General features: G+C 52.4%; 1 protein-coding gene across 1 annotated transcript in view; it reads right to left on the bottom strand.

The window, feature by feature from the left end:
- The window catches only part of MAST3 (microtubule associated serine/threonine kinase 3), a 35,188-nt gene extending 23,862 nt beyond the window's left edge, over window positions 1-11,326 (bottom strand). Inside the window, 9 exon segments of the mRNA XM_015424643.1 lie at window positions 272-376; window positions 378-587; window positions 2,092-2,167; window positions 4,218-4,378; window positions 5,067-5,145; window positions 5,855-5,875; window positions 6,853-6,925; window positions 7,274-7,362; window positions 11,139-11,326. Of these exon segments, the coding sequence (XP_015280129.1) occupies window positions 272-376; window positions 378-587; window positions 2,092-2,167; window positions 4,218-4,378; window positions 5,067-5,145; window positions 5,855-5,875; window positions 6,853-6,925; window positions 7,274-7,362; window positions 11,139-11,326 (1,002 nt within the window).
- Window positions 11,327-12,029: the final 703 nt, after the last annotated feature.

Genomic DNA, 12,029 nt, shown 5'->3' with positions numbered 1-12,029 from the left:
ATGCCGCTCTTCGGCCTAAGCAGGGCTTGGTGCTGCAGCTGCGGCACTCCTCCCGGCCCCGACGACGCAGAGGCACAGCCCGGGCCCTGACAGATCCCCCTGCCTCAGTGGTGCAGCTGGAAGCACGCCTGGTCAACAGCCAGCGACCTTGCCGGGGCTTCACGTTCTTCCCACGCTTCCAGCTGCACTGCCGAGCCAGGAAGGCAGGCAGGCAGCCCCCCGAAACGCAGAGGGACCCACACGCACCCCCTACCGGCAGCAACCGTCTCACCAAACACTCCAGCAGGCGAGCCGGCCGGGAGATGATGATTAGCAGCTTCCTGGCCAGCTGCTCGATGAAGCGCACCTCCTCGCTCTCGGACCGCTCCTGCACTCACGTCTCTCAGCATCTTCTCCAGCTTCTCCTGCAGCTCCATGAAGTAGCGGGAGGTGATGAGCGCCCGGTGGGACTTGGCCAGGCAGTCGCGGGCCAGCTCGATGATCTGGTGGTGGATGAAGCCCAGGACGCCGTCGGCCAAGGGCAGGGTGACGCTGGGGGAGAAGGTGGCAATCGTCTCTGCCAGGCGCTCTTCCATCTGGGCTGTGGCCTGCAGGGGGACACCACAGGGCGGCTGGGGGAATTCGCCTGAGACCCGAGATCTGTTTGGTATGTGCGAGGCACGCACACGCGCGAAGAGGCCTCTGAGCACGCGCAGATGCCTGCGTGGCCCCATTCTCCTCTTACCCCTCATTGCTGACGAGGTGCAAGAGAGGAGAACTGTGGCTCCTGAGCAGTGTTCCCTCTAAGCTGAGTTAGTGTGAGCTAGCTCACAGTTTTTTAGCCTCCAGCTCACATATTTTTGTCTCCGCTCAGGAAGAATGGCTCCAGTGCAAACTAATTTATGCAGCGGCCAGATCGCTCGCTCACAACTTTAAGCCCAGTAGCTCACAAAGTAGATTTTTTGCTCACCAGACTCCACAGCTTAGAGGGACCATTGCTCCTGAGATGCTTTCGCCCCTCCCTGCTGCCGCAGGATCTGCACTGCCACTGAGACAGGGCCAAGCAGTCCACGAGTTGTGCCTCGTTCACACACACACACACGGATACACAAACGCACACACACACGGAAACATCTGCCCAGCTCTGAAGACAGTGGAAGCGGACAAATCCACATGACCGATTTAAACTGGTTTAAGAATCATTCCTCGGGAACTGTGGCTCTGGGGTAGAGTCAGCTAACACTCACTAACAGAAAATTCTCAGCACCTGCACAAAGCCACAATTCACAGGGTTTCCCCGGCAGCTACAGAGCTATAAAACCGATACATTTATGTATTTATTAAAAAGTATTTTTACACCTGCCAAAGTGGGTAACAGCACATACAAATAACCATGAAATAGGTAATCTGAGTAAGCAGTTAAAACCATCTCAACCAAACCATCTCGAGTGCAGTTAGCGGGGTTCCCCACAATGATCCACCTTTGCAGGGCAGAATTATTTTCTTTAAGAACTTTCTGCCCCCCCTGCCTCCCCCCAACCTGAGCCATGGCTTCCCAAGCAGCTTTCAGGACAGGAAGCGAAAAAGAATCCAAAAACTGTAAAAGATGGTAAACTGTAGAAATGATAAAAAGTTATATACAAAAATAGCAACATCGGTTGCTTAAAATCCCTTATAGCAAGGTCATAAAATTTGGGAGGAGGAAGAGGAGAGCCCATCTGAGAAAGCAGAATAGTTTTTACCTGGCACAAAGTAGGCATCAGGTGAGAACATAAGAACATAAGAGAAGCCATGTTGGATCAGGCCAGTGGCCCATCCAGTCCAACACTCTGTGCCACACAGTGGCCAAAACCCAGGGGCCATCAGGAGGTCCACCAGCGGGGCCAGAACTACAGCTCTGCAGGCCTGGAGAGAGCATTCTATAAAATAACTGGGGTGCCACCAACAAGAAGGCCCCCCCCTCTCGACCATCCACCTTGCTTCTGCAAATGGGGATGCACGGAGGAGAGCACCTGTGGAAGACCTTCACCACCAGGCAGGCTCACAGAAGAAAGGGGACCCTGGTCTGCCATTCCTTGGCTTCTGAGGCCCCCTCCCCCCATCAGTTCTTACCTTCGGGAACCGCTCCTTGTAAACATGATTCATCATTACGACCTCATTGTCAAAAATCCCACTTGACCGCCTGGGGCTGCGAGAAGGAAGAGAGAAACAGCCCATCAAGGGACCATGCCACTGAGACACCAACCACAAGGTTTTTTACCCAAAAGACAAATAAGAAACAATGTGAGGACTGTTTTGAATGTAATTGAATATTTTGAAGCACATCCTGAGAAACAGGATGCTGAAAAAGCCTTTGACAATCTTAGCTGGAACTTTATGCTAGAACAATTAACAACTTGGCACTGTGGAGAAAACTTTCACACAATGGTCAGAGCCATCTACACTAAACAGCATTTTGGTGAATGGAGATCTATCACAGGATATTGAGATACAAAAAGGAACCAGGCAAGGGTGTCCACTTTCCCAGTTACTGTTTATCTTTGCTCTTGAAACACTGAATGACACAGTGAGAAAAGATATGCAGACTGACTTAAAATAAAAGGAGAAGAGTATAAACTACAAGCATTTGCAGATGGCCTAGTATTTATTTTAGAAAGGGCCGGTCACCACAAGTGGGCTGACCCTCAGTCCCCCACAGGGCAGACACGGCCATGCCACCGCTCACCGATTCTGCCTACCAAGCCAGACTCCCATGTTGCAACTTGATGGGCCAACTTCTACATTCCCACCTCCACCCGCCTCTTCCTTTGGTTAAAACTCACAGTTGGTTGTCCTGCCCCAAGGAGGTGAGCAGCTGACCTTCCCCTCTTCTTCCCATGGCCCTTTGCCTCGCTTTCCTCCCTCGAGCTGCGCCCGGCATCCCCCCCCCTCCGAGTCTCGGCCCACCGGGGCCAGCCCACACGAGCCCAGCTGCCGGTCCCCAGCAGCAGAAGCTCAGAAGCAGGCTCTTCACCAGGGATCATGAGAGGGCGGATGGCTTTATCTCCTTAAACCGTCGTGTGCCCTGGGCTGACCCGACTTTCTCACCGGCCTCCTCCCCCCAGTGCCACAGGAATCTTAATCCTGTAATTGTACAAAACCAAGTCACAGGGAAGCAAAGGCAGCCAGCAGGGCTGAGGGGCCTGGGCAAGTGCCGCTCACGGATCTCAGCAAACAAGATCAGGAATGTGTCACACACACATACACACACAACCCCCATCTGGAAAAGGGAATACCCACACACACACACAACCCCCATCTGGAAAAGGGAATGGAAAAGATGGCCATGAGTCAGAGCCAGCGCTTGACGCTGGCTCCGCATCTCCCGCTGAGACACACAGGCTGGGCGCTAGGCTTTCAGAACAGGGGTCAGTCTTAGCCCTGTTGAGGTAGGCAAGGGGTAGGGTGGTGGTTGTGGGGAGCAGGCGGGAAGAAGCGTCGTGGCTTGCCTTCTTTCCCCCATCCTGTCAAACGTGAGGAACTCATAGGCAAATGAATACATCTGTTAATACAGGAACCACATATATTTGCCGCAGCGAATGTCACCTTAGAAGAGGTATTCCCTGCTCTCTCAAAAGTTATCTTAGAAGAGGCATTCCTCTTTCTCTCTAGAGCCATTTTTCCTTTCTCTCACAGCCATCTTAGAAGAGGTATTCCCTGCTCTCTCAAAAGTTATCTTAGAAGAGGCATTCCTCTTTCTCTCTAGAGCCATTTCCCCTTTCTCTCACAACCATCTTAGAAGAGGTATTCCCATTTTTTTTCTTTCTCAGCAGCCACCAGAGAAGAGGCATTCCTAGTCCTTTCTCAGGTCACTATAGAAAAGCCGGTCCTCCTCCCCCTCCTCTTCCCTAGGGGCACTCCCCCTCCTCTCACAGCTGCCTTCATAGATAAGGCACTCCCCCTTTTTCCTCTCTCAAGAAGGAAGGACCCGCTTCTGAGATGTTGTTTGCCATCTGTCATTCTTTTTTTAAAATATTTGCATTAAAAATAACTTAACCATGGTTTAAATCCCTACTAATTAATTGGGATTTTTCTTGTCATTCAAAATGTTTTTAATCGAATCAGTCATCTAAATGAACGGTGCTATCCCAATAAATATTATACAACTATCTGAAGTTACGTCATCATTGCTACCAAGTTCCCCTACACGCCACTGCTCCCCTGCTTCAAATCACCCAAATCCCACCCGAAGTCAGTACCTCAAGCTCCGGGATCGAGGGCGCAGGTATGGCGAGAGGCGTCCATCCTCCCCAGTGACACTCTCCGTGCTCCGGAAGTGCTTGGACAGGAAGTGCAGCTCGTCAGGGGTGGGTTGATAGGGCAGCTGATGAAGCCGTTCTTGGGAAGAGGAGGAGGAGGACTAGACGGGAGACGGGAGCCAGTTGTGAGGAAGGAAGGCCAGCTCGCCCCCCCCCCAGCCCCCAGTGCCGGAAAGTCTGAAACTCTGCTGAGGGAATGGCCACCTCAACACAAGCAGCAGTCTGGAAAGACTGAGGGTGACGGGAGCTAAAAATAAAACCCTGACTTCTCTGGCTCAACGGCTATGAGGCCGGCAGACGCACGGAGGAGATCTGGGAGCCCTGACCATCTGATCCAGGACACTTTGCCTCCAGCGAGCCAGGCAGGGGCTTCCTGGTCACCCCCCTCTGCATTTTGGCACAACTGGGTCCAGGCACCCACGGACACCCAGGAGGCCCCCTCCGTCACTCAGGTGGTTCAGCTGCTTTCTGAAATGCTCGCAGGCATGGGGCCTCCAACCAGCCACCCCCTCCCCAACCTCTGTCAATGTTCCCGTGGCTCCAAGCCCTGGGCCCAAAGGAGCCCCCGACCACCTCCTGGTCCCTGCCCCCATAGCTCAAGCTTCCACCTGGCCAAGGGCTGACCTACACCTTCTCAGCTGCATGATCCAGTTCCCCTTAACACTCAACTTGGAATGGAAGCTGGAGCAGGATGTTGATGGTTTAAGCAGAGAAGACGACGAGCGGAAGAAGAGTGCAACAGACTGATGCCCCCTGCTACACCCCGGGGCCAAAGACCACTCTACTTACCGAGACAGTGGAGCTGGGGGTGTTGGTCCCATAGCCAGAGGAGGGCAGAGAAGCCAGCGACCACCTTCTGCCGTCAGCCCTGCAAAGACCCAAGCAGCGGTCACCCCCTCAAGGCCTGCTCCGCCCGATGCAAACCCATCTGCAACCGCCGTCGCCCCCGCAGCCCCCACAAGACACTTTGCCATCAGACACGCCTGGCCAGCCGCTGTGACAGCATGCCAGTTCTGTGGCAGAAGACCAGCTCTGCCGGCGAGAGGACCCAGGCTCCAGCCCCGGGATTGCACAGAAAGGCCCTTTTCTGCCTGAGACCCTGCAGAGCTGCTTGTCAGGGATGCTTTGGGCTGATCCTGCATGCAGCAGTGGGTTGGACCAGATGGCCTGTGTGGCCCCTTCCAACTCTGTGATCCTGTGAGGTGCTGCCAGCCAGTATGCCATCCCTTCCACCCTTTGAGAACCAACAAACCCCCCACATTCCCTGACCAAGAAAAATAACACACTGCATTTTCTTTTTTGCTTCAACAAGCAGATTGCTATTGGGAGAAACTGAGTCAGAATTTGATACTTCTCCCTAGTTCATTTTTGAGTCTAGTCTTTATCTGGTTCCCAAGGTTTTTGGTTAACCTAGAACATGCAGCCGGACCCACAAAAGTCCCGCCTCTTTCTGAGGAGACGTTGTCAGTGGAATGGCTCCACTAGTGGTTCTGTCTTATGCGCACCCAATCTGAGACTGAGGATGCCAGATCCAGAGATTTTAAATTCCCACAACCCCCACATCTTGGTGGAGTTACCTGTCAGTTCGAGGAACATGGCTACGCCAGAAGCGTGTTGGTCAACCATAAAAAGAGGAAGCAGAGAGAGGGAGGAGAAAGAGGTGAGAATGAAGAACAGAAAGGCCCCAGTCCTCCCCACACATGCTTTTGTACTCTCCTCAGAATCCAAACTGTGCACCCATTTGCTTAACTCTGGAAAAACCAGGGCTATTTTTAGGCAGGAACGCACAGGAACGGAGTTCCGGCTGGCTCCCAAGTTGGCCACACCCAGCAGGAGCTCATTAGCATAATAGGCCACACCCAACAGCAGGAACTCATTAGGATTGGCTACATTAGGGGTGTGTGGCCTAACATGCAAGGGGTTCCTACTACAAGAAAAGCCCTGGCCGTTTTGACAACAAACAAGGTAAACAGAATAAGAAGCAAAAGGTGGGTGTGGCTGGATGACCACACTTATGGTAACATGGGGTGTGTGGCCTAATATGCTAATGAGCTGTACTGTCATGGGTGTGGCCTAATATGCTAATGAGTTTCTGCTGTTGGGTGTGGTCTATTATGCTAATGAGTTCCTCCTGGGAAAAACTATGCATTCTTTGTTGTGTTTTCTCAAACTTTTTGGAATTCATTGAAAGAAAAGGAGCAACAGAGGAGAAACAGAGACCAAGAAAAAATGACAATGTAGGACCTGCCTACGGAGAGGAAAACGCACTCTGTGGATGCCCAGAGGCACATCACTCTGTGCCTTCCCAGGCTGAGCCTTCCCCTTGGAAACAGGTTCTGGGGCGGAGCTGCTGGCTTTCCTTAAGCTCTTCCCTCGTCCCCTCTGGGCTGGCCTCGGACAGCAGATCTGACTCCCGCCCCACCGCTGCTGGCAGGAAGCTCGGGCAAGGCAGAAACCAAAGCTCCTGGATTCGGCTGCTGCCCGTCTTCTTCTGCTCCTCCTAGTCTAGAGCCTCCCCTCTGGCATTTCTGCTTGCCAAGGCACAATCCTGGCTGGCTCCTTCACAGGCTCTTACCTGCGAGCAAACGGGAAACTGGCTGCAGCCCCGGTGGGGAAGTTGCGAGGGCTCTCTACAGGACTGCTCCCAGCTGCGGAGAAATGTGGAAGGGGAGAGAGGGAAAAGAGGTTTTTCACATTTCTTCCCCCCAGAAAAGCAAAGGTTCCACTGGAGTTTCAAGGGTCCGCTGGTTCTCATTTTAAAAGTATCGCCCACCCCGACCTGTTCAGACCAAGGGATGGGGAACAGCTCAGTTCAAAGACTGAGTCTTCCAACTGGATCTCACTCTGACCAGCTCGGCCCCAAAGCCTCTCTTCTCAGGGGCTCCTTCCTCCCAAACTTGAGCTGCTCCCCCCCCCCCCCCCCACTGCTCCAACCGGCACCCCTCTGCTCTGCTGCTCGAGGGCCAGCCTCTTTGGTCAGAGTGCCGGGCTCTTACCTGTTGGCACCGAAAGGGGAGACAGAGGGCGGGAGAGGGTGGGCGAAGGCGTCCCCACCACCAGGCTCTTCCTGTTGCTGCTTCGACAGCTGTGAGAGCAGGGAGAGACACGGACAGAATGAGGCAAAGGACAAAAGGCACACTCAGCTACCAGAAGAAGTGGGCAATTCCCAGAAAGTCTGAAGCCATGGCAGCTTGCATTGGGGGGGGGGGGGCTTATTATTTTTTCTGGAAAAACTTGGAAGTGTCAAGAAGAATTGAAAATATATCCAATACCTACTTTCCTTTCAACCCTCAAGTTGTTTTGACTGATTTAACAACATAAGATGTGTTATTTTAAACTTAGGTAACGTATAAAATTGTACTACTTGGCATACTTTCTTTTAAAAAGAATTATAAACTTTATTGGAAATCTCAGATGTAACAATACATAAATATATCCGATAAACAATGTTCCCTCTAAGCTGAGTTAGTGTGAGCTAGCTCACCGTTTTTTTAGCCTCCGGCTCACACATTTTGGTCTTAGCTCAGGAAGGAGGGCTCCAGAGCAAACTAATGTATGCAGTAGCCAAACAGCTCACTCACAACTTTAATGCCAGTAGCTCACAAAGTAGAATTTTTGCTCACAAGACTCCACAGCTTAGAGGGAACATTGCCGATAAACCCAACTTGATATACACAGGAACATCCAGGCAGTCAAGGGGCAGAGTGAAGAAGTTCTGAGGTGGCCAATTCATTTGACTCCTTCCTCTTAATAACCGTTTTGGCAACAAAAGTCACATACGGCAATTCATCACACACTAAAAAGAGAAGCCGAAGATTTGCTGTCTGAGTCACAACATGATTCTACTACAGCTGCCCAAAATTATTCATTCGATTCTCAAAACCTTATACCCTGAAGGTGCTGCTGGACTGGAACCTAGCTAATTCAGTAAATAGTCTTTCTGACCCCTCTCTGTGAGCTGCCTTGAACCCCTTTGTGGGGAGAACATCATGCAAATGCTGTCAGTCAGAAAATGAAAGGCCCACAGGGTTGTTGTGTAAAAGCCCTGGGATGTCACTAGGCTGTATGTGTCCCAACTTCTCCTTACTTGCGTCCCGGGCTGCCAGGGGTTGTAAGAAAGCACAGACTTTTGCAAGGTGTTCACCCCCACCCCAGACGTGCCCAACACCCCTCTTCCAAGGCCTTCCGCAGGCTCTGGCTGTTTTGTAATTAAAATGTGTCACCCACTATGGCTGTGAATGGAATCAACCCTGCAGGCACCCAACGGCAGCCATTCCTGGATGTTTTGTTCTGAAAGTGACCTAGAAGCTTTGACCAGATGTGTGTGGGGGCAGTGTATATGGGAAGGGGGGGACAGATCCAGGTCATGCTCTAAAAGCCAGGCAACCAGGGAAGCGTCAGTCTCCTTTAAAACTGCTTTTGTTCTTGTTTATGTGGGGCACCAAGATGCAAACATAAAAACAGAGGCACTTGCAAAAGAGAATCCACAAAAATTAAACTTCCCACTACAGATCCGTCTGCCTTTGAAAAGCCCGTCTCCTTTGCAAAGGGGGTGGGTGGGCTGTGCTGGAATCTCACCAGAGACCAGTGTTCCCTCTAAGCTGAGTTAGTGTGAGCTAGCTCACAGTTTTTTAGCCTCCGGCTCACACATTTTTGTCTTAGCTCAGGAAGGATGGCTCCAGAGCAAGCTAATCTATGCAGCAGCCAAATCTCCTGCTTACAACTTTAATGCCAGTAGCTCACAAGGTAGGATTTTTGCTCACAAGACTCCACAGCTTAGAGGGAACATTGCCAGAGACTGCGGGACAGTTAAAAGAGCCATAGGAAAACACTTCTCATGTCATCCTAACTAGAGATGTAAAGATGCATGGAGGGGAGACCTGAATCTGGAAATTTTCTATCTTTAATCTTAACCCAGAAATGGCTGGTACAGAATGATGCCTCCTTTGAAGCTAATGTGGCTGGCAAGAGAAGCAAAAATAAATAGAAGGCAGAGAAGTACAGTGTGGAGGGGGCAGCATAGCAAAGCGGACTGGGGAGATACGGAATTCAAACCCTTGTTGAGCAGTTTTGAACCCGCTTGAGCTGTACTGAGGACACAGCGCAGGGGCATAAGCTGTATATCTCACCCTGAGCCAGGTAAGAATGAGACGGCTAGGTCGCTAGGCAGGCAGATTTCCAAGTCAGATCCCCGACCTTGTAGTGCACAAAGCCAGCCACAGATTCCCCACATTTCTGACCGACAGCCAGTGTGCTCCCAAAGAAAGCAGTGGTGCAAAGCCGACTGGGGTCTGGCTGTCAGCCCAGAAGGCCTTGTGAGATTGCAAAGCGCAGAGGGGACTGTGGAGGACCTGAGATGCAGATGCACAGAAGTGAGTAGTGCTCTGCCACAAAACCTCCAATATGAAGCTGGGTGGGGGACTCTGACTTCTGAGGGTAGGAACAAATAAGGCGGAAATCAAGCAGCATCCAGATCACTGTACAAACTGCAGCTTAAGCTCCCTCTCTGCTGCTGCTGCACCAAAGGTCTAGCGGGTGCTGTCAACCCATTTCGACAGCTGCAGAAACAGGAAGTGGCGGCTTTTCCTCTTGCAGGCTGACGCCTCCGGCATCATGCCACGAGGTTCTCATAAAAGATGACCCCAGCAAGAGGGACCTCCTCCCTGGCCCCTGTGAAGGGCTGCACTGATGCAAGTTCATCTTCTTTCCACAGCATTGTGTGGGGGTGAAGCGGGCAGGAACCAGAAAGAACAGGCAGGCCACACTTAGTGAAATGGACCCCTCCCCCCAAATAAAAAATCAGGACTGTAAGCTTTAACTAGCAGATCAATAAATTACCCTCTCACAATCCTCTGCATTCTTCTTTTTAGATTTCAACACGTACTTAATTTGGCCTCACTAGGTATTATTAACATGTACCAGGTTCTCATTGCTGTAATATTTCGGTACAACTCCAAAAATGAATTTTTAAAAGGCACAGAAAGGCTCTAATTCTTTTGCTCATTAATGGAGCCCAAGCCTCAAAATCAAAACCAGAGCAGCTGTAACTTCAAGCCCCAAGAGGCCGAAAGGGGACGAAATGACTGGCCCTGGTCCGAACTTGGCTGTCTTCGATGTGAAACCGCAGTCACTGGGGGTGTTTTGGGGGGGAGCTATTTGTGAATTTCCTGCATTGTGCAGGGGGGTTGGACTAGATGATCCAGGAGATCCCTTCCAACTCTATGATTCTATTCTATGACTGCTGCCTCAAAAGCAGAGAGACAAGATCCAAATCTCTCCAATGAAGAAGCCTGAAATAAACAAGACCGGACTGGGCCACGGAGGGGGTGTGTGTGTGCAGAGGGAAGTGCCCTTAAGTCGCAGGCAAGGTATGGCGGCCCTGGAGGGTTTCCCAGGCTGCCTCTGACCTCACTGCTGGACCTGGCACCTGGTATTTTTGGCCACTGTGTTACAGAGTGTTGGACTGGATGGGCCACTGGCCTGATCCAACCTTGGCTTCTCTTATGTTCTTATTGATACACAAATCAATAAGATTTGTGTATCATTATGACTCGCTGAATGGGAGACTCCCGTCCAAGCTCTGGCCACGGCTGAACCTGCTTGGCTGCCCAAGTCTGGCCTGCCCTTGCCTGCCTCCGGCGAGCCACCCTGGCGGCCTCCCATCCAAATGCTGATGACCAGGGCCGCCCCGGAGCCGGCGAGGGGGAGGGGGAGAGAGAGAGCCTGGGCCACTCACGGCCGCAAGTCGAGCAAGTTCCGCTCCAGAGCCTAACCTCCCCCCCCTTTCCTCCAGCAGAGAGGGCAGCCCGAGCCGGGGGGCCCCGCCGACGCCCACCCCTCAGCGCAGAGCTCTTCCAGAACTTTGTCCCAAGGAGGAAGAGGAGGCCGAGTCGGAGTTGCTTGCGCCTCTCAGGCAGCCCCGGCTGGCCCTTCCGCTCTCCCCTCGCGCCCCTGTCCGCCCGCCCGCCGCCGCCGCCACCACCGGGTCCCAGCCCAAGCCGGAGCTGATGTCTCGCTGTCGCCACTGCCATCGCCATCGCCATCGCCATCGCCGTCGCCATCTGTCTAAAAACCACCACACAGGCAGGGTGCCCCCCACCCTACTAAGGGTGGGTACCCATTTATCTACTTGCAATTAAGTTGCTTTTGAACCGCTGGGTGGGTTACCCCTTGTTCGGCGACGGGACGCAGTCCGGCCGAAATGCTGATGGGCCGCCGGTTAACAACCTTGCTGGATAGATTACATCCAGATCTCAGTGATTTATGGCCCCAACAGCAGAGCGAAATGCCAAAGGTTCGAACGTATGAACAGGGAGATCTAGTTTTCGCTTGTAATTATGCCAGTGGTCACTCGTGGCTACCAGCCACTATTTCAAAGGTAATAGGGTCACAAATGTATGTGGTATTGCTGACAGACGGTCGTACCTGGAGGCGCCACATAGACCAGCTGAGGCAGCGGTGGGCAACTGACCGTTCCACCGTGCAGCCAGCTGAGTCCATAGACCCCGAGGACCTTCCCAGACCTCCACAGGAGGTGAGCACTGAAGTGCCTGAGGGCCACAGTGCTGGTCAAGAGGCAGGGCAGACCCCTACTCTTGAACCCACAGTAACAGACGGAAGCGATTCTGACTCTGTGGTCCCAGAGTCCAATGGAGTGCCCCTGACTGACATGTGCCCTGAGCCTATGCCACTTCATAGGTCTCAGAGAACGAGACGTGCACCGACCTACCTAAGCGATTATGATTGTTCATG

Source organism: Gekko japonicus, unplaced genomic scaffold (assembly GCF_001447785.1).
Source record: "Gekko japonicus isolate JY-2015 unplaced genomic scaffold, Gekko_japonicus_V1.1 scaffold596, whole genome shotgun sequence".
Lineage (NCBI taxonomy): Eukaryota > Metazoa > Chordata > Lepidosauria > Squamata > Gekkonidae > Gekko > Gekko japonicus.
The sequence above is the reverse complement of the archived record's forward strand: the minus strand, read 5'-3'. Positions and strand labels throughout refer to the sequence as shown.